Below are 20541 nucleotides of genomic sequence, written 5' to 3' on the forward strand. Positions count from 1 at the left end.
CAGAATATTATAAATTCAATGAGTTCTTCAGTGTTACCTCTTTGAAAAATACTTGATTATGTATTAAATTAAATCTGAATCAATCAAAACAGTAGACTTTGACAAATGGGATTATTTTCTCTTGCAAAGGACACCAAAATTTCAACCTAACATATGTTTAGTTTGTATCCTGCCACAGTTTACTCCTCCCATTATCTGGTTTAGCATTGAATAGAGACAAAAAAAAACCTTCATTTTCTTAATTTGAGTCTCTTCTTCCCCCTAATGGATGTAGGTAGATACTGCAAGAGCTGTGAAAATGAAACATAAAATGCAGTCTATAAACGTTTTGCTGTTTTAATTTTTATTAATCAATGATTCTTTTTTCTACAGTGCTTCCAATAGAAGTTAAATTATCAGCAATCTAAAATGGATTAAATATTTACTAAAATATTAGTTATCAAACAAAGTTCAGCACCATTAAATAATTACTCGTACCACTTGATGCCAACATGTCTGATGTGCAGGCTAACAGGCTATGAGGCTGTCACTTGTGTCACAGTGTTGTTTGTGCATCTCTTTGAACTCATCCTGTTATCTATCTACAGTTCAAAGTCCATGGTGTCTGTGTTCGCCTGTCACCATGAGTTGCTCTAAGTTTGTGAGGTTTTGTCGCAGCAGCAGTCCCTCTCAGGGATTCTGGTCATCCTGGTCACACTTTAACATGACCTTTATCCCGACACCCTGACGGGTTGTTTCAAATGCCTGTGCCGCCTGCTCCAGAGGGAAACGGTGGGTGACGAGGGGCTTCACGTTCACCTTACCAGAAGCCAACATGGCTATGGCCATCGGCCAGCTGCAATAAGAACAAGCATTTGAGTAGAGCGATCAGCCTCTGGAAGACAAAATTAAAGACACTGCAGTATATGGGTGACTTCTTACGTGTTGCAGTAGCGAAAAACTCCTCTGATGTCCACCTCTCTGACAGCAGCGTTGATCAGAGGAATCGTGGCCATTTCAGACCCGAGACCCACCAGCACCACAACACCTCCTGAACGGGTAGCCTGACAGGAAAAAGGACAATTTAACGTCATAATTTCGTCTACAAAAACGCAACATACTATTAAAAATCTTGATCTTTATGTAACAAGTAGAGGTAACATCAGCATTAAGTGATAATATCTAGGCTCAGTGCAAACACAGTGCAACAGCTGAATAAATGTATTATCGTCTCTAGTTCATTAAGAGCTGCTTCATCATTCTGAATCAGTCTTTGAAAGGGCTTTAGTGAGGGTATTCACATACATAGATGGCAGTTTGAATGCTGCTCTCAACACCAGTGCATTCAATGGTAATTTGAGGCTGACCACCAAGCATGTCAGCTACTCCCTGAGCCAGGTTCTGGGGTCCGTCTCCTCTCTTCACTGTCAGCGGGAAGTCCGCACCCAACTTTTTGGCCATGTCCAGGCGCTCTGAGGACAGATCTGAACACAAGACAGGTGGATTTAAAAACACAAGAAGAAAAGACTGAATAAAGGAAGCAACTAAGAGTTAGTTTAGGGTTCTTAGATCTTTTAGCTTAGATGTTGTTATAAAGTGTGTGCTTTACCTGTGACGACGACCTGTGAGGCTCCCATCGCCTTAGCAACGACCAAGCAGACCAACCCAATTGGTCCTGGGGAAAGACAAGAAACTGATATTTTTAACTGTGTAAACTGCTAAATATCTAAATAATGGGACTCTTTAATACATAACTGCAGACCATGGTTTAAGCTTGAAAATACTGAAAGTGATCATCAGTATTAATATTCACCTAAAACCTGTGATATACAAATTTATCATTCTACTTATCCTTGGATAAGTCAGCTTTTCCCCTGATATTGCTTCACAGGAGTGTCTGAAGTGTTCATTAGCCTGTTTTTGCATCAAGAGGGACTTGTTAAAGATTAAATATCTTGAGAGGTGCGTTCAGGCCCAGCAGTTTCTTCTCACTCACATTTAGATGAGTCAGTATGATTCTCACAACTGAGAGTTACAACAGATTTCTTACCTGTAGAGGCATGTTATTAACTACAGAACCCCCAGGCTTTTGTACTTCATTGCAAAATGATCTCAAGTCTAGTCATGGAAAACTTTTACACTTTATTTTGAAATTAGATTAATAGTTCTTACCTGCACCACAGATGAGCACACTGCTGCCGATGGTAACTCCTGCCCTGCGACAGGCGTGGATTCCCACAGACAGGGGTTCAATTAGAGCTCCCTCCTCATAAGTCACATTATCAGGCAACCTGAGAATAGTCAGAGTGAGAGAAAAGAAGAAGAGAGAAAGGGAAGGATGTAAGAAAACATGAGGTAATGGAGAGTTGTTTGGCAGTTGAAAGATCATGCAGCTGTTGTGAAATCTCTGAATGCTAGAATCATTACTTGTAACAGAAGTTGGCATTGTGTGTGTAATATCTAGACAGATTTCCATCGTCAGGGGGCGTGGCACAGAAGAAGATGGTTGGAGACAAGTTGTAGCGTCCGTTTTTGAAGAACTCATCCATATCACGGGGAACACCAGGCTCAATGGCCACTCTGTCACCTACAAAACACAAAGTGAAGTTAGAAGTTAGAAAAATACTCACTTCATTTTTAAGGGTAACTCTTTGAGTGTGAACTTTTTAACACCATACAGAATTTGTATCAAGTTAACCCTTACAACCCTGTGGTTTAGTTTGGTGCCAGGAAAAAAGCGTTACCTTGAGAGTGGAAATCTTTAACAAATGGTTATATGATTCCTTTGAGAGTTTTGGTAATTTTTGTCCATTCTTTTGTAATTTGTTCCAGCCAAAGAGAGCAGCAAATTTAAATGCCTTTTCTCCCAAGTTTAGTTCTGACCCTTGGGACAGACCATGAGAAACATATCCTAAGAACGGAGAAAGCAGATTCCAAGGATCCTCTGGCTGATGTGGGTCAAAAGATATGAGGGCAGAAGACAGATAATAGCTTTGTAGATAAGAATATGCCATTGTTTTAGTCCAGACAAAGAAGACCATCCAACACATTCAAGATAAACAGTTTAAATGTTAAATCTGTTCATCTCCTGTTATTCTGTACTGCCCTGCTATGAGCTGCATTGTTTGATCCTTATTGAGCTGTGCCATATTGCCTTTTTATTATGCCTCACTGAATCTTGTGTAACTGGGATGCATGGACTCTCCCCCTGACCTTCGGACGATTGGTGGACAGTCATTTTTTTAGACAATTGTGGGCATGTATCTTCGATTCAAATCAGGTGGTCTGTCTCCTATATATTTAGCCTGTTGGTGTTGTTATCAGCATTGTGTATCACTTCCGCTGTGATTTTCCCGTTACTGTTTTTGTTTATGTGTTGTTTACAAATATTAAGGAATAATCTGTCGTTGAAAACCTGAAAAATTCACATGCCTGGCATGACAGTTCTTGAAATATTTTTTTGCTTCTGTACACACTGCCTCTTCATGTTGACTTACCTGCTTTAAGGTGTGTGACTTCAGCTCCAACCTTCACTACCCGCCCTGCCGCCTCGTGGCCCAGCACCATCGGCTTTTTGAGCACAAAGTCCCCGATTTGGCCGTGCTGCCAGTAGTGAACATCTGATCCACAGATCCCCACAGAGTGCATCTGGAGCAACACATCTGAATAATAAACAAAGCATGAATGGCAGGAGCACACATTTTTGTCATAAAACAGATTCATTACAGAGATCAGGATCACTGATTCATCTTCAGTTATTTGATTTCTTTTCAAATTTAGATATGAATTTAAGGGGTGGAAAGAAATGCCTCTAAAATCTGTTTCTTAAGACAAAACACAGACTAAATTGACAGATATCTTCCAAGTAGTTTCAAATATAAAGGGACATAAATGCATTTACAGCCTTCATAACAATGAACTTCTGCTTCTTAAAGTTAAATCTGAATAAGTAGGGACTAGTTTCACTGCTGTTTGTCCCTTTCAGAAAATAAAAGGACGTTAAAAAGATCAGAAAGTAGACGGACCTTTGACATAGAGTAGCCTAAAGCTGGAAAAAATGTTCAGTGTTATTAGACAGACGGATTTAATTTAAGAACACGTTTTAAATGCTAACAAATGCAGCCTATCGGTTGTTCATTAAATCATACTGCACCATTAGGTCCTGGTTCCGGGATGGGGCGATTTTCCTTCGAGACAGTGACAAAAAAGGTGCCATCAGTCGGTATAATACAGACAGTAACTTCATATCTCACACAAAAGACACAGGTACGTGTCTGCCTCCTACCAGCCTCAGGTCTCCCTTCGAGTGCAGCACCACAGACAGATTCTCCTGCGCCATGACGGACGAACCAGTGAAGAGACGACAGCGTGAAGATGAGCCCCGCAAAACCAGACTTTACAGAATTACATGTGCTACAGACAGGTTTCTACATCTGTCTGAGGCGGAGTGAAGACAGCAGCAAGGATATGACTTCCGGTTAGTGGGGCTGGTACCACAACAAAGAACGTGATTGGTCGACAGCCGCGGATTAGTCCATTTAGCGGGGGTGGAAACCACTTTACAGAGACACTTAACTGCACTGTTGAACAAACATACCACCTTTGACTGTTCATGTGGCATGAGTTAATAAAGTGTTTTTATATTGATTACAAGACTCACTTCAGCGTGAATTGCTGATATGCCTTTATGTGCTGTCAATAAACCTCCTTTTACTTATCCTCGCACAGTGATAAATTATCCAATGGAAATCAGAGCATTGGTCTCATTGGTCTCAGGCCCTTCCACATGAGCAGGAACAAACATGGAGCATTTCCCTCATCTCCTTTGTATGCTATCAGGCAGGCAATCACCAGAAGCAGTGAGCACCAATACTTTACACTGCAAAGAATAACAGGATGAAAACAGTCTCTGAAAGGCCTTATTTTGTTGTGTACTTTGTTGTTTTCATCAAAGTTTGGTAGTTACCAAAAGTATTTGCAACCCTGGCCATTCAGTGGGTTTATCTCTACAGGAAATACAAGGAAAGGAGAGGGGACACTGCCAATATGATGTATTTACAAATACCCTTTCTTCTCCAAGCTACACACACTAACGGATCCTTGAACATACTGCGTCCTTTGAATTTACCTAATTAAAGGCATTTTATTAGTAGAGCAGACCATGCTACATTTTTAATATTTGTTCAAAAGGTATTGCATCTGTCTCTGGGTCAATCACATGAAATGCATATTTCTGTGTCCATGTATTTGATTTACTTTTGAAAGAAAAATGGATCAGTTCATGGCATATATCAATTTTTGCAATAAAAAGCAATTGTGTGCATACATTTTCAGCATATTTTGATATCATAATTTCATACTTTGCCATCTAAAAAATGTATAAAATATCTAAAATATAAATATTGGCCTGTTTATCTCAAAATTAGTTGCAAATGTCAGGTGGCTCAACTGGTGTTTCAAGTGGTGAAACTGCAAAAAGTGTCAATATATATGAAATAAATCGTAATATTGAAAAATCTGAGATTATCAACTTTACTTCCTTTAAGGTAAAGAAAGTATCACATATTTAAAAAACAAAAAACAACTGATTTCAGTCTTGCTTGACGAGTGGGTACACTTTCTTTGTCAGGAGTGCAACCAGTGTAAAACAGGAAAATGTTATTTTGCCAAAAATTCATTATTTAATATTAAGTAGTATCCACTATCTTTTTTTTAGCTCTGAGGACAGATCTGAACACAAGACAGGTGGATTTAAAAACACAAGAAGAAAAGACTGAATAAAGGAGCCATAGGCCAGATTCGAACGCGCCCGCATACATGGGATGCGCCTTAAACCACTAGGCCATCTGCAACCCTGGATACTCTTTCTAACTACATCAAAAATAACATGTGAAAGTACCTGTTTAGAGGACGCTCAGTTTTTTAAGACTGTGTTCTCCCTCTAAATCGCCCCTAGATGGAATAAACTGCAGAGTACCCTATTCATGGAATAACTTAATTTTTCAAAATCTAGTCTGGAGACAACCTGTTTTTTTTTTTTTATTATAACTGTAACTTTATTTTTCATGAATCTTATTGGTTTAACCCGTGTCTTTCTTCCTTTGCCACTATTGTAATTGTTACATAGATGTACTTTTTCTTGTGTCAAACAGCTTTTTTGCCAATCTTGAATAAGATACTTACAAGCAGTAGCAGTTTCTTATTCATTTAGCATAAAGTAGTTCATTAATGAACAGCCCTGTTTGATATTATTTGTCCTTATAACAGAAGATAACACTTTTGGTTGAATTTGTCACCCTGATAAGAGTTTTGTTTGGATTGAAGTGTTTACGCCATGTTAATGTTTACCTCATGTGGATCCTCCAATGGTCTATTACTTAATTTTGATTTGGGAAATGTCTACTCGTCCCAACCGAAGCTACTGTAAGTAGTGCTCGACAAAGTATAAAATAATTTCAATAGATTTAAAAAATACATCATAGATTAAGCAAATACTTGACAGTAAAATACACAATACACTAGTTTATTCTATATTAGTGTATTTATTATAGAGATAAGAAATGTAAACACATTACTAAACAGTATTAAGCTTGCCAGCCCAGCTGCTGCTTGCTCGTCTTCAACAAACTCTCTGTTGGTCTTTTGCTGCATGCGTGCTTATGTGCACTTTAAGCAACAGTGAGCTTTACAGTTGGAACACTGGAAACATCCAGAATGAAAATCATGCAGATCACCAGAATATTTCTGCAGATGGTCCATGCTGATGTACCCTGGAAAGTGTAAGTCAACAGAAAAAAGGGCTGTGTTTACCCTCAGTGGAGCCCAGCACAAAGGACTACCTCTACAACTTCTTAAAGACATTGTTTGATTTTTATAAATAAACGAGAGTTCAAATATCTATTTGAGAGAATCAAGTGCGGACATTTTGTTAAAGACCATACAGAAACTGTTGCTAAAAGTCTCACCTTTAGGCTTGTTCCTATTAATACAATAACCACTCAGAGGGGCTTCACCTTCAGACGACTCTGTGTCTGAGTGTTCAGAACTGCAGTAACAGCAAAAAGTCTGGATTAGTTTACAGGACCCTTTATAATTTAATGAGTTTCAATTTTAAACCTTTATAGGTGAAACTGAACATACTAGCTCCTGGTTTCTTCACTGTTCTCATCTTCACTCTTGCACCTACTGACTTTATTGGAGGCCTGTTTAACACGTTAGTTGACAGTTGTCACTTTTAGTGTATTGCTGTAGACTCACTTCTTTATCCTGGTGTACTTACTTGGGGTTCTGGCTGCTCAATGTCACTCTCCCAAATAAATCTGCCGACCACTTTTCTCACCTCTGAAACATAACCAGAAGGACATTTTCTAAGTTTTAGTTCATGAAATAGTACATTTTGAAAACAAAAACTTAGTGATTCCTAACACTTAGACTTGACCCCTTACAAACTGATTAAATCTGTGAGGTAAACCTAACCACCGTGCCTCATATGAGTAGTTTTTGGAGTCCTGAAGTTGCGAACTAACTTAAGTTTAAGTGGGAATACAGAAAATAAAAGTTGAAATATACTCCTCACATTTACAGAGTGATTTGGCAACCTCTCAGATTTAAACTATATGGACAAAAGCATTCGGCCGCCTGCTCATTACACCGACAGGGACAGCAATAACATTGTATTCAAATACATGTACTTTAATATGAAGTCCCCCCCCCTTTTTTTGCAGCTTTAACAGCCTCCACTCTTCTTGAAGGCCTTCCACAAGAGTTTTTCTGAGGGAATATGTGCCCATTTATTTTCTCCAGCATTTAGGATGCCAGGTACTGATGTTGGACAAGAAGGCCTAGCTCATAATCTCTGTTCCAGTTCATCCCAAAGGTGCTCAATGGGGCTGAGGTCGGGGCTCTGATCGGGCCAGTGAAGTTCCTCCACACCAAACTCATCAAACCATGTCTTTGTAGTCATTGCTTTGTGCACTGGGACTTTCGTAATAGAAAAGGGCCTTCCCCAAACTGTTGGAAAAAGTTGGAAGCATAGCATTGTCCAAAATGTCTTGTTACGCTGAAGCATTAAGACTGCCCTTCACTGGAAATCAGGGACCAAGCCAAAACCCTAAAAAAAGCCCCCATCATTATCCAACAAATAATCCTCCAACAAACTTCACAGTTGGCACAACAGAGTCAGGCAGGTAAAATTCTCCTGGCATCCTCCGACCCAGACTAGACCGTCTGACTGCCAAACAGAAAAGCCTGAGGCGTCACTCAATAGAACATATTTCCACTGCTTTCCACTGCTTCTTCAGTCCAGTGTTAGTGTGCTTTACACCACCCCATCCACACTTGGCATTGGACTTGTTAATATGATTTTTTTTTTTTTTTATTAATTCCAGTGGAAGTTCAAAACTCTTCATCTATAGAAACAGCAATGGTGGTGACTTTTACACACCATGCGACATCAGTGGCCCAGCCCTGTAATTTGACATGGTCCCCTTATTAACAGGTGTGGCCAAATAATTTTGTCCATATAATTAAATTTGGCATCTCATTGCAGGGTCTGGTCTCATTGTTTTTAACCACTGGCTGCACAAGTATGCTCAAATACAATCTTCAGTACCTTCCTGCACTGAGGCTGGAGGCAGCACATAGTGACCGATGCTCACAGACTTCACACTCTGGCGCTTTTCACAGACAGACAGAAACAAGCTGTGAAAGACCACCACCTTATTCCAGAGGTACTCTTTGCTCTGAAATATCCTGAAATTCAAAAACAGAATCATATAGTTAAGAGGGCAAAAGAAAAAAATACTGAGAAATGATCCGTCAGATGGTAACATTTACAGCTTTTTGTTCTGTTATCAGTCTCACCTCTGAGTATCAGGGCATGCCGCATCCTCACTGAAAATATAATCTGCTTTTCTCCAGTTAGTGATGATACCACCCTCCAAAACTACAAGAAAAAAATATTATGACCAATTAAATAGATTTAAATGTTAGCAGCAACCTTTCTGTTGGGACGCTGTCTTATTATATGAGATGTTAGACTTTAGCCTAGAAGCTAACAAGTTGAGATTCATTAAATATTATTAGAAGGGTGGTTTATAAAATTATCATTTAAACCAGTCCAATATGAGATACTTACTCCAGATGTTTTGACGTGCCCTAGGCACGCTGCCAGAAAACCAGGCGGACCTGTTCTTAAACATGACGTTGGCTACCAGCCGTCCTCTTTGGCTAGTTAGCTCTGCTAGCTTAGCCTCGCCTTTGAGTGGAGTTAACAGTTCAGGCAGTTGTTTGCTAGCTACTTTCAGCAACTGATGTTGACAAAATATGTTGAACAAATTACTGTAAGGTTAGATTATTATGTTTATAATTCTGTCCATTTAAAACTTCATTTCACCTTACACTGCTCTGTCATAGGGAGGTGATCGATGTGTATCGATTTCTGCGGTTTTGTCGAAAAATGCTACTTAGTGCTTAGCCCTGGGATGACAATATTCATAGAGACTTCATAATATTGTTCAGGTCTGCCTTTCTACGCATGCGCAAAAACGCAAAGCTTTAAATAGGTAGCCAAAATCGACAGAACACCGGCTCTGCTGCATTTAACTGCTGTAAAAAGCAGTCGTAAATTTGGAGTTTGAAGACAGAAGCTCTTTTTAAAAAGAGCACAGACAGCTAATTTCATGTCTGTTTTCAATTCTTAAAAGGTTTTGCTTTTCAGCCATCTAAGGAAAATAAGCTATCTACTTGTAACTATTGCAAAATTGACTAAAGTAAAACTACTGGTCTATAAATATACTAAAGTAAAAATAAAAAGTGTTTAGTTTAAAATTTGCTGTAATTACTGAGTACCGAAAAGCTATTAGTCCTGAACAATTTGGGAAAAATATCAAAATTCAAATTTTTTCCCATTGTTACATTTTTTCAGCATTTTTAAAGTTCCTCATATGATGTATTTTTCAGTAAACACAAGGCATGTGGTAAAGTATCTTCATGCTGAACTTGAATCCTGGCTGCCTGCACACATAGGGCGCACCTCAAACCACTAATCCATATGCACTGAAGAAATTAGCATTTTTATGGTATTCTCATTTTAAATAAGAAAACGTTTACAACAGTAAGAAGGATACATTTTTTCAAAATATTCTAGGAATAAAATTGATGCTTCAGTGTTTGCATAGAGTGTAGAGCACAAACTTTCTTGATGCAAAAAAAAAACCCCTTAACCTTCAAATACAGATGTTTCCAAACATCTAAAAGTCAAGGTAAGTTTTTGTACTCAGAATTTTGAGTACAGGTAGTTTCCAGGAAACAAATGACATAACCATGAAACTGTAGTTCAATATTCCCTTCACTTATCCTAATAGGGTGGCTGCTCATTAGAGGGGAAACAAGGTAAAGCTTTCTGGGGCCCGTGGAGGTCTGCACTGACATGGTTCATCCTAAATTTAAGTAATTACTACTTTTATTTAAAAAAAACAAACAAAAAAACAAAATACCCATCATTGCTTATTAAAGCAACAAAGAATACAATATAATATTTATTCATTGTTGCCTGTTTCAAAATGTAAATCCCCTCTTCCTAAAGAGTTTGAGACCTTTTTGTAGCATTATTATTGTGGTTGGCTCATTGGACAAGGACTGTAATAAAAGTGTGTATAGCCAGCCGGTGATGAGACCTGCAACATTTTTCCAGTCCAATCCAGAACCAATAGGAGCCAGGCCCAGTGGGGGAAGGTTTGATTTGGGGGCTGGTGCAACCGCTACAGATCCAATATGTTGAGAATATTAAGTTACAACTGGGAGGCCTTTTAGAGGTCCAGCCAGCCTGCCCTATAGAGAGCTTTGTGGACTTAATAAACCATAAGAACAGCCAAGTAATGGATGAATATCTATGAATCAGTCCATGATGAAAAACCTTGACTGAAAGAAGTTAACTATAACTGAAGTGGGTTTGTTAATGGGAGTTTCTGTACTTTTGTTGTAATGCAAGTAAGCACATTTTAAAAAGACTGATTTCATATTTCTTGTTTAAATAAAGGTTAATAAAAAAACTGACAGACCTGCATTTTTTTAAACTTTGCTTTAAAATGTGGCTCTCCCTACCTCAGCTATAAGATACACTTTTATGACCGTTTTTGAAGAAAAAACATTCCTATTGGCAAATTCAGTTTATGAACCATTTTTATTAACTTTGTTGACCATGGGGACTCGCTGAACACAACAATTTAGGTCAAGCACCTTGATAACTTGTGAACAACTGTGAATGTGACTTCCCTACATTATACGATTCAGTAGTTTTAATGTAACAGTTTACCCATACAGTATTCATGTACATCATATCTACAGCAAACAAGCACATATTATTTTCCAGCAAACATGAATTTTAAGTAACTTACCAAGCTTCTATCCACCAAAAAGAGCTAAAAAATTCAGGTAAATAGTCCTTGTCTGTTTAGATATGTACCTAAATGAAGTTCATCACATTTGATATCAATGCAATTTGGATGGAAATTGTTGATGAAAAGAAAAATTAGCTGCTGACAAACTAAGGCAGAATGATTTAAAAGAAAAGAAAGATATGCTTACATTTTTTTGTATTTATTTTTACTTAAAATACTCTGTAAACAATACAAACTGCTCCTACATCAGCAAATCAGCAGAAGATGTGGAGTTTGTGTCATTAAAACATAGAGTCAACCTGGAACACATTTGGCAGGTAACACAGGGGGCAAACAGGCGCAGTGAAGAGGGGCTGTATCTTGGTAGACTGCATGCAGACGGACTGCAGGTTCTGTTGCGCCACCACGCCTCTCTGTGAGTTTGCCTGAAACATAAACTCCTTCTCCAAGGGCTGCATTTCTAGAAAGTGTGCTGTGCTGGTGATAGGGTTTGTCACATTCACTGACAGATTCCAAAGAGGGTCTGACATCAGCGGCTGGTGAAAGAAGGGTTGCTCGCTCGCTGTTGTCACGGTGTAGTGCTCATGCAGGACTCTAGGCTGGTGATGCAGCTCTGGCACTGTGCTCTCCCTGTGTGGCTGATAGAAGACTGGTGGCAGAGGATTTTGCACCTCCCAGGCTGTCTGCTGGGGATATGGCTCTGCAAAACTGCATGTCTTTTCTGTAGAAGGCTCCATCACACCTGTGAACAGACAAATAAGACTACCTGCCAAACTTCTGCAATGCTGCTTCAATAGTATTTAATACTGAAAGTGAAAATGTTCTTTTTGCAGTAATTTTACAAACATCTTGTCAGATAAATGAAGTTTAACAATCTGGTGGTCTGTACAGTGCAGTCAAACTTCATCTGGTGTTGGTCATATTTGTCATAGAAGCTCATGGTGATGATGAATAGAAATGTTTTGTACCTTCAGCTCTAGTATGATTTCTCCTCCTTATTCTCTTTCTCTTCTTGCCCTTAAAAACAACATATCAGGAGTCACAAATGCGCTCCTTCTCATATGATCTAATCTTAACAATAATAGTATCATTAGAAATCTATTGTAAATGCTCTTGTTTTTTATCATGTTCAATCTGACTTTTGGTGTATTATTTTCTTTTAATTAAAAGACTGACATTAAGAAAGAACATATATATTCAGTACGCAGTGATTGGTAACATCTTTTTTTTTACAATTTCCCCCTTTTTTCCTCCACAACCCCCTGCCTTTAAAAACACTGGTTTGCAGCTGCCCTTATTTTTAGGCAAGTAGTCCTTATCTTGTATTGTATATATGATTTTTAACAGGAGCTGTATGCCACACAAAGGTCTCATCTCTCTGACCTTAGGAAGCTGATGGATTGGCCAGATTCAATTTCTATCATCAGGCAAATCCATGTTGCAAAGCTCCAGTCATTAAAAAAACAAACAAACTTGGGGATAAAGCAAGCTGCAACCTCTGTGGATGAAAAATGAGGCCAACACATAAATATAAATGACAGCAGTTCTCACTCCAAACTGGTACCATTAACATCAGGTCTAAGTGTGTTTATATTGAGTTATCAATATGTGCGTGCTTGCAGGTTGTACTTACATAGTTATCGCTGGTTGACCACTCAGGATAAAGGATGCTGTGGACATAGCTTTCTGCATCAGCCTTATCATAATAAACAGACTTCTGTTCCTTCGTCATGGATTTCCACTGTGGACAGACGACAACACAAGGTCAGAAAGCACACACACACACACACGGACAAAGTTTTGCTCACATGCACAGAGATAAAAATGCATAGATCTAGAAAAGAGATAAAAATTTCTAGATCTACAATAATGAGTGTATTTTTGCTGTGCATACTCTCAGAGTACAACTCCTAAAGGCTCAAGAACCATCATGATCATCTATGAAATGAAAAGATAGAAATCATTTTTAAAATGAATAGTGTGACTTTAACTAAATAAACTGGTATTTATAGCCCTCAAAATGTCCCTTTCCCTTTTTTTTTTTTTTAAATTGCTTGCAACTTTCTAAAACCAGCTGCGGCTATGTTCAGACTGCTGCAACTCTCACCAGGGACGTCCGAAAACCATCTTGTCATGTTGTGAAATATTGGTCTGAACTGGGCTTAATGCTGGGTACAAACTAGAAGATATGAAGCCTGATTTTGGTCCTAACATGCTTCCTTCAAAGATGAGAGAGGAGAGGGGGGACCCAATTTGAGGGTAACAAGTTATTTTTCATAATAATTCTCAAGTGTGTTGAGTCAATGTGATTATTTCACTGCTCCTGATTGAGAAGAAGCCTCCCCTATCTGGAACCGTGTGTGATATTTGTTTATGCACAGTATTATTGGCATGGTATCAATATTGACAGATATTAGCTTAAAAAGTTGTGAAAATTTCTGCCAATAATTACAACCAATACTTTTGGCTATGAAGATCTGCCTTTATCAGCTACAGATACTGGCTGTATGAACAAATGAGTTATGGGAGTTTTTGACTGGACTGACAGACTTGCGTCTGCTGATGTCTTTTTCTTTATACACCATCATTCTTTAAACTCTAAAGTGTGTTTTAAGGAAAGAAATGTATTAATTTGTTCATCTTCACCCTCATCCTGTGTCATTTAAGGACAGAAGTTTTAGGTCTTAACTACATTTTAATATCTGCATATTGGATATTGTCAAAAATACAATATAATGCATCCTTAATATTTATGATTCCAGTTTAGTCTGCGTCCGATTGAATACTAACAGTAGCCAGTGAGAATGAGCAGACTAAGAAGTGTTACCAACCAGATCTGATATTCTTTGATGGCAAACAAACACTGCAGCCATCAAAAACACAACTATACCATCTTTACCACCCCACTATACAACTATACTAGATGTTCCCCCTGTTTATTTTAGTCTTTTATTTTTTCCTTTTTTTTTTACTGCCAACAGAACACACACCAGGGCTGCCAGCTTGCAACGTCAATAGTCTCCTGTATTTGATTTTAAAATTTGAGATTTTGAGTCACTACTGAAATTGTTTTTACAAATGCAAGGTGTGTGGTCTCAGTCTGGCTGAATCCTCTAGCGATTGCACTCAAAGGACTGTCATATTTAAAATCAGGTGACACTGTCCTTATGTATCTGGTCTTGCATGTTTTTAAAATTGATTTGAAAATCGCCTGGCCTGTTGCCAGTTCATTGGACAAGAAATAAAAACAACATAAATCACATAAGTTGTAGTGCTGAAAATGAACAATATGGTTAGTACAACCAATCTTTAATTTTGTTTTTATCGTTAAGTTCCCTGAACACACAGGGCTACTTACCAGCTGTCCTAGGAATGTATTTGCAACTGCAGCACCTTTTCCTTTGATGTCAGCTGGCATGTTTTGTCTTTGCTCTGTCATAAAGATCATGAAGGCGTTGGGCGGCTTCTTTATGTATGGTTTGTTGCCCATTTCTCTATGGCTTCCATTTCTATGAGGGAAATCAGTGAAATTCCATGTTATATTTCTCTGCTAAACTGTGGGATAAGAGGTTTTTATGACAGATATCTGAAAGTTTAGAGTCTTAAAATTTAACTTTTATTCTAGTAATTTAGAACCTATTCAAACAGACAAAAATGTGTGTTGTATGACAGACATTTTGAAATGAACAACGCCTGATAAAAATGAGATAAAAGCCCAATAATAATTATGACTGTCAGCATGATTGTATTAATCGCAGTGCAATTCATGTCAATTATTAGTGCATTAATTTTTCTATGACACATTTATTGTATGCTTTATTTTCCCTTTCAGCACATTTTGGCTGAACCACTGCAACGATTCCCTGGGGCCTCAGTGATGTAAAATAAGTCCACCACTGCCCCCTAATGTCTCATTTCAGTTTTAAAAACTCACCGACTGCTCAGAGGACGAGTCAAAAGTTCTCTTCACTTTGTGATATCAAATATTTACTTTTTCATTGCTCCCTTTTTTCCTTTTAATTAATAACAACTTCATTTTTCTGTGGTCAAGTTCATGCCACCATCTTCATTCTACCTAAAGCAGATTGCAATTAACATCTTAAAAAATTATGAGAATAATGAGGATTTTTTTTTGTCTGCCTTCCTTGTAATAATAGCAACAAATGCTTGGGTATTTGAAAAAAAAAGGTGTTTTTAGAATTTATTACCAACCATAATTTTAAGGAGATGTTAGAAAAAGCAGTAACAAAGACAAAGGTGTTTTGAGGAGGATCAGTAAAGATGGAGATGTGAGGAGGATAATCAGCAGAGACTAAAGTAGGGAAGTCTGCTGCTGGAACCCTCTACAACACACTTCCACGACTAGAGAGAGAGCCAGATGACAGAGCGCATGTTTGTGTGCGTTTGCTGACACAACCACGTGCTCTGTAGCCATTGTCACTGATGCATATTTGTGATTTATGTTTTTATCACTTACAGAAATCCAACAGGCTGCAGGTTCTGCTCAAAGCTTGCACTTGGCCACTGGGTATCTCCATAGTACTAGAAACAGACAAACATAACAGGTGATTAGACAAACTGCAATGGTGTTATCTGTCCAGCAGGTGTTAGCAGAGAGGCGTTGACAGGTTTGATTGTTTCTTGTAGGTGAGAAGTGTGAATTGATGTGAATGTCAGGAGACAGCGGTGTGAATAGATGAAAAAAAAAAAAACAAGCTTTGTTTCAATTTTAAACAACATCCCAGGGTGTAGGTTTAAAGATATATGTTCTGCTCACTAATGTAGTTATTTTTTCTTGAAACCTTTTTTTAAACTGTTGTGAACTTTGACTCTAAATGAACAACCTAAACTTATGCACATCCTGTCAGTTCGCCCTTATTTTCCTTTACTAATGAAATTATGCTGCAAGCACGTTGTTTCACCTTCTGTTTGACTCGGTCTGAACTTTCCTTTTTTTATCATAAAAACCTGGGTTGAAATGATAGTATTTGTCTGCTCCTCCAGCACGTAACAGTGCAGAGTATGAGATGAGATGTTAAGTGGGGTCTTACTGGTTGTGGAAAAAAGGCAGGAGGCAGCTCACTGATGGCAGCTGCTGATTCTGATGTTGGAGGATCATTCACCACTGGCAGGCCATAAGTCAGAGACTGTATCAAAAGATAGGAGGGTTAACAGCAATTCTCTCAAAATATAAACAATTACATTAAACTGGCACATTTAGATGTTCATCAAATATTGCATCAAAGATACTGCAGTTATATAAAATATACATTTCTTTTTTACTTGTTTGAGTACATTTATCTTAGGGGAAATAGCATAGGCCTATTTACTCTTTTAATTGTATTTGAATTTTTAAAAAAGTAACATTCAAGATTTGGCTTCCTGATACAGTAGTAGGGCTGGGTAATTATTCAAAATTAGATTAAATCGCAATATTGCCTGCAGCAATTTTCAAATAGCAGAAGGTGCAATATTTATTTAACCTGAAATTTGTGTCAAAATACTGGTTTAAAACTTTTTTTTTTGCAGCAGAGATTTTATGCATTACATAATCATGCAATCATTCAAGTGCCATTGTTTTAGAATGGTCTACAAAAAATCCTATTTTCCCCATTTTTGGGCTATTTTTCTTATCAAATATGAGAATGACATAAAAATTATTACTCCTTTCACTCCAACAATTTATATCCAGTTTGCAATACTAGTCAAAATAATCACAAAAAGGTTTTTTTTCAGAATTGTTCAGCCCTTGTTTAGTCTAATAGTGTGCTGGATGCTTTATTGCTTGTGTTTGTTGGGAAATACATAAGATGAGGAATTTAGGGAATAATCCCATTTCAAATTGCAATTGTTATATTTGGAAAAAAAGTCATCTTTTAGTCATCTTTGATGACTAAAAATGACAAAAACTAAGTTTAGTTTTCGTCAAGATGACTAAAACTAGACTAAAATGTAATGTAGTTTTCGCTGGACATTCATAATATGTAATATTTCTCCACTATGGCTAAGGTTTGGCAGGGTGCAGAGAACACACTACCATGATTTGGTACCAGATTCAGGCAAGAAAATAAATGCTTGGACTAAAAGTAAAGACTAAAATGTTTTGCGTTTTCGTCAACTAAAACTAAACTAAAATTAAAAAAGGTTGAAATGACTAAAATGTGACTAAAACTAAAATGCAGTTCATGTAAAGACTAAAACTAAAACTAAAGTTAAAAATAGCTGCCAAAATTAACACTGTTAGGAACTTTGTTCTTCAGATCTTTGTTTTCATGATTATTCAGGTACTTGATCATCTTTTGTATCCTAATGTTTGTTTTAATATTATCTTAGGTAAAAACCTGACAAGTTTTTCTGGTTTTAAAAACCATAAAATGATGTTCACATTCCCAAAATCTTAACTTGTCATCATACCTGTTCCTGGTTGTACACAAGTTCTTCATTGTACATGTTTTCTAGCTCCATGATTTCCTCTTCAAGCACCGTTTGAAACACTGTGTGAGGGTTGACCGATGGGCTTGACAACTCAAAGAGCTCAGGAGAAGCGTTCAAAGATGTGATTTTGTGAAACTTTCCCTCCTCAACTTCTGCTGGAAAAGTGGAAGTGTGGAGCGCAGAAGCAGTCTGGAAAGGAGGTGGAGTGGATGTGGGAGGTGGAAAGTTGGCTGTGTTGTACAAAATATTTAGGGTCTCCTCCAGCAAGGCGGACAGCTCTCTCCAGCCCATCCCCATGACAGCTTTGTCTAACTCTGCTATGAGGTCCATTCTTTGTAGCAGAGATGGAACTTAAGCAGTTTGTTCTATCTGAAATCCAAAAGAAAGACAGTGTCTGCTTCTGTCTGGATCGTAAGAGATCTCCCGTCACGCACAGTGGTTAAAAGGTGCTTTTAAAACATTTTCATGGAGACTAACATCACATCTTTTCACATTCAGGGGTGTATTGTACAAGCAGCTCCATTACAGTAATGTTCAGCAAGAAATGCTTTTCAAATACTAATAGGACACATAATACATATTAGACATAACACACAAACATAAAACATAATGGAAAAAGATATATGTTTGTCTTTTAAGAATTTCAATACTCAGCAGTGGTTGCAGTTGTAATAACTAGCATCTAATCAAGCCTGAGTTTGGTATATGGTGGCTAAAACTTGATTTTTAAAGCAGGTTTTTGACTCTAAATATCCAACGGTAAAATTTAGAGTGTAAAATTGAAGTATATCCCATTTTTTCTGATAATACTATTTAGTTAGGAAAATTTTGAGTTTCCTTTCTGTATTTTGACAATTTGGTATTACTTTTATCACTGACAAAAGAGTAGAAACTTTAATCACCAAGTATTCTTGATGGATGAGCTTAACACTAAATCTCAGAGGGAAATATTGTAATTTAAATCCACTACAGTTAACAGCTGAAAAAAGTAACAAAATAAGATTAACTATTATAAACAAAAATGACAGTCTATCACGTTAAAAATATATAAAACTTGCTCACATTTTTGCAGGTATATTAGTAGAACAATGTCTCTGTGTTAGTAATTTTAAAGTAGTTATAGATGCTTAATCCAACATAATGTAACACAGCATTTAGCACTTCTAACTTTCTAATAAGTACTTTTGATAGTAAGCTATACTTTTTCCTTCTGAATTTAAGAAATGTTATGCTTGTCTTAGTGTGTGACTTGTAATGCATTAGTTCCACACTACTGACAAAGGGATATTTTTTACATTTCAGATTGTATTTTACATTTATTTATTTAAGATCAATTAGTAGCACTAGAGAGGAAACATCCCTGTCAATGTCCTACTTGTAAGAATAAGTTACTAGACATTTAGACGAGTCATAATGGCTTATAAAGCCAAAATGCCATCAAAATACAGCTAAAAGAAAATTTAAAAATCCCACATCAGCAGCTCAAGCCCTACAGTAGAAAACAGAGTAATTAAGTGATTAATATCATTATACTTAACAATAACTGGACAACCGCACCGATAGTAGTAAACTTTATACACCATGGTTAGATTCCACTCATCAAACGGAATATCATTAGATAATTGAACAGATTTCACACTTACCTTCATTCCTGGTGTGTAGTTTTACCCTATTAAAAATAAAATATTGCTGATCAGAATAGCAAAGTCATGAAATAAATGTTTACTAGTATTTAATCATTAGAACATCATAAAGATATTTTCCTAAGTTTCAACTGAATGATAAAATCCGTGCATCTTAACTTATGCTACTAAGAGTGGAGCATCTTGATTTACAAAACACTGGAAACGAAACACAGTCGCATCAAATATATGTTTGTTGTGTAAATGTTGATAAAGCTATCATCAGTAGCTCTGCATAACTATCCAGTGTTTATCTCTGAAAGTGGTGCCAAAAGTAAATTTATGCTAACATTGAATGTGAATAGTTAAGAAAAACAAGGTTTAAAATGAATAAATAAATCCAAATATAAAATTACGCGAAGCCTTGATTACTCCATTAGATTAGTTGTAGGTTAGCAATTTAAAAATACAAACCAGAAAATGTTTTCTTTGTTTAATCCATAATCCGTAGAAATATCTGTATTGATTTAAGTCGCTACTTCCGGGCATTTTATCCAATCAAATGTAAGCTGCGTGGGTGCGGCGGGTTTCACAACTGAACGCAATGTTGCTTGCTAGCTAGCTAGCGAAATTAATAAACCTGTGGCTAACATTGGTGTCTATGCCTAGATACTGTAATTTATATATATATATATATATATATATATATATATATATATATATATATATATATATATATAAGAAATTGCCGAGTTTATGAAATTTAAAACCAGGAGCTTTTTCATGACTGGTCACAACAACCACGTTTGTGTTTCTTAGGGTTGCAGTTCCCTTTGGAGTTAAATTTGTTTGTTCAGTACGGGACCTTCCTGGACCCGTATTTATGAATTTGACGTTACTATTCTGCAGTAACTAGACTACACTTTACTGGCCCTGGATCAGGACCAGATCATCTGAAACAACAAATAGACAATCATGCACTGATTACGTCAGTAGATTGACACCTGTCAATCAATCACTGCCCCCTCGCGCACATCAGCGATAACTACAGCATTAAAAAAAAAACACAAATTCTGTTAAGTTTCGTTTTTGGGTACTTCTGTTCG

General features: G+C 37.2%; 3 protein-coding genes across 7 annotated transcripts; all 3 read right to left on the minus strand.

The window, feature by feature from the left end:
- Positions 1–322: 322 nt before the first annotated feature.
- Positions 323–4456, minus strand: sord (sorbitol dehydrogenase). Of its 2 annotated transcripts, XM_041788020.1 has the most exons (9): positions 4265–4456; positions 4133–4166; positions 3477–3641; positions 2407–2566; positions 2152–2270; positions 1589–1654; positions 1285–1463; positions 922–1043; positions 323–835 (listed from the first exon to the last, which is right to left on the minus strand). In XM_041788020.1, exons 1-9 carry the CDS (start codon positions 4316–4318, stop codon positions 670–672), a joined length of 1065 nt encoding a protein of 354 aa, XP_041643954.1. In that variant the 5' UTR covers positions 4319–4456; the 3' UTR covers positions 323–669. The 2 variants fall into 2 exon arrangements, with proteins under 2 accessions (XP_041643954.1, XP_041643962.1); XM_041788028.1 differs by lacking the exon at positions 4133–4166 and having other exon boundaries at positions 4265–4412.
- A 2141-nt stretch (positions 4457–6597) lies between these two features.
- On the minus strand, positions 6598–9461 carry terb2 (telomere repeat binding bouquet formation protein 2). Of its 2 annotated transcripts, none has more exons than XM_041794307.1 (8): positions 9374–9461; positions 9116–9287; positions 8842–8923; positions 8591–8730; positions 7259–7320; positions 7120–7181; positions 6945–7024; positions 6598–6749 (listed from the first exon to the last, which is right to left on the minus strand). In XM_041794307.1, the coding sequence occupies exons 1-8, from the start codon at positions 9389–9391 to the stop codon at positions 6637–6639; spliced, it is 729 nt and encodes a 242-aa protein (XP_041650241.1). In that variant the 5' UTR covers positions 9392–9461; the 3' UTR covers positions 6598–6636. The 2 variants fall into 2 exon arrangements, with proteins under 2 accessions (XP_041650241.1, XP_041650244.1); XM_041794310.1 differs by having other exon boundaries at positions 9379–9446.
- Positions 9462–11192: 1731 nt separating this feature from the next.
- On the minus strand, positions 11193–19980 carry LOC121512517 (transcription factor 7-like). Of its 3 annotated transcripts, none has more exons than XM_041791829.1 (9): positions 19910–19980; positions 19457–19482; positions 17793–18002; positions 16430–16525; positions 15856–15920; positions 14737–14887; positions 13012–13119; positions 12347–12395; positions 11193–12120 (listed from the first exon to the last, which is right to left on the minus strand). In XM_041791829.1, exons 2-9 carry the CDS (start codon positions 19460–19462, stop codon positions 11660–11662), a joined length of 1146 nt encoding a protein of 381 aa, XP_041647763.1. In that variant the 5' UTR covers positions 19463–19482; positions 19910–19980; the 3' UTR covers positions 11193–11659. The 3 variants fall into 3 exon arrangements, with proteins under 3 accessions (XP_041647763.1, XP_041647754.1, XP_041647772.1); XM_041791820.1 differs by having other exon boundaries at positions 17793–18182; XM_041791838.1 differs by lacking the exon at positions 17793–18002.
- Between the last annotated feature and the right edge of the window lie 561 nt (positions 19981–20541).

The sequence above is a fragment of the Cheilinus undulatus genome, linkage group 1 (genome assembly GCF_018320785.1).
Source record: "Cheilinus undulatus linkage group 1, ASM1832078v1, whole genome shotgun sequence".
NCBI classification, from domain to species: Eukaryota; Metazoa; Chordata; class Actinopteri; order Labriformes; family Labridae; genus Cheilinus; species Cheilinus undulatus.

Bases quoted from the DNA above. Each gene is read 5' to 3' on its own strand.
- sord (XM_041788020.1), bottom strand. From the start codon at position 4,318: ATGGCGCAGGAGAATCTGTCTGTGGTGCTGCACTCGAAGGGAGACCTG. The intron at 3,642-4,132 runs GTGCAGTATGAT...TTTATTATTCAG, and splicing joins CCCGGAACCAGGACCTAATG to ATGTGTTGCTCCAGATGCAC. The intron at 1,044-1,284 runs GTATGTGAATAC...TTTTCCTGTCAG, and splicing joins GCATTCAAACTGCCATCTAT to GCTACCCGTTCAGGAGGTGT.
- terb2 (XM_041794307.1), bottom strand. The intron at 7,321-8,590 runs GTACTGAAGATT...GTTATGTTTCAG, and splicing joins TCCAGCCTCAGTGCAGGAAG to AGGTGAGAAAAGTGGTCGGC. The intron at 6,750-6,944 runs GTGAGACTTTTA...TACACTTTCCAG, and splicing joins TAATAGGAACAAGCCTAAAG to GGTACATCAGCATGGACCAT.
- LOC121512517 (XM_041791820.1), bottom strand. From the start codon at position 18,143: ATGGACCTCATAGCAGAGTTAGACAAAGCTGTCATGGGGATGGGCTGG. The intron at 15,921-16,429 runs GTAAGACCCCAC...GTCTGTTTCTAG, and splicing joins CTGCCTTTTTTCCACAACCA to TACTATGGAGATACCCAGTG. The intron at 12,121-12,346 runs GTACAAAACATT...GTCTGTTCACAG, and splicing joins AAATCATACTAGAGCTGAAG to GTGTGATGGAGCCTTCTACA.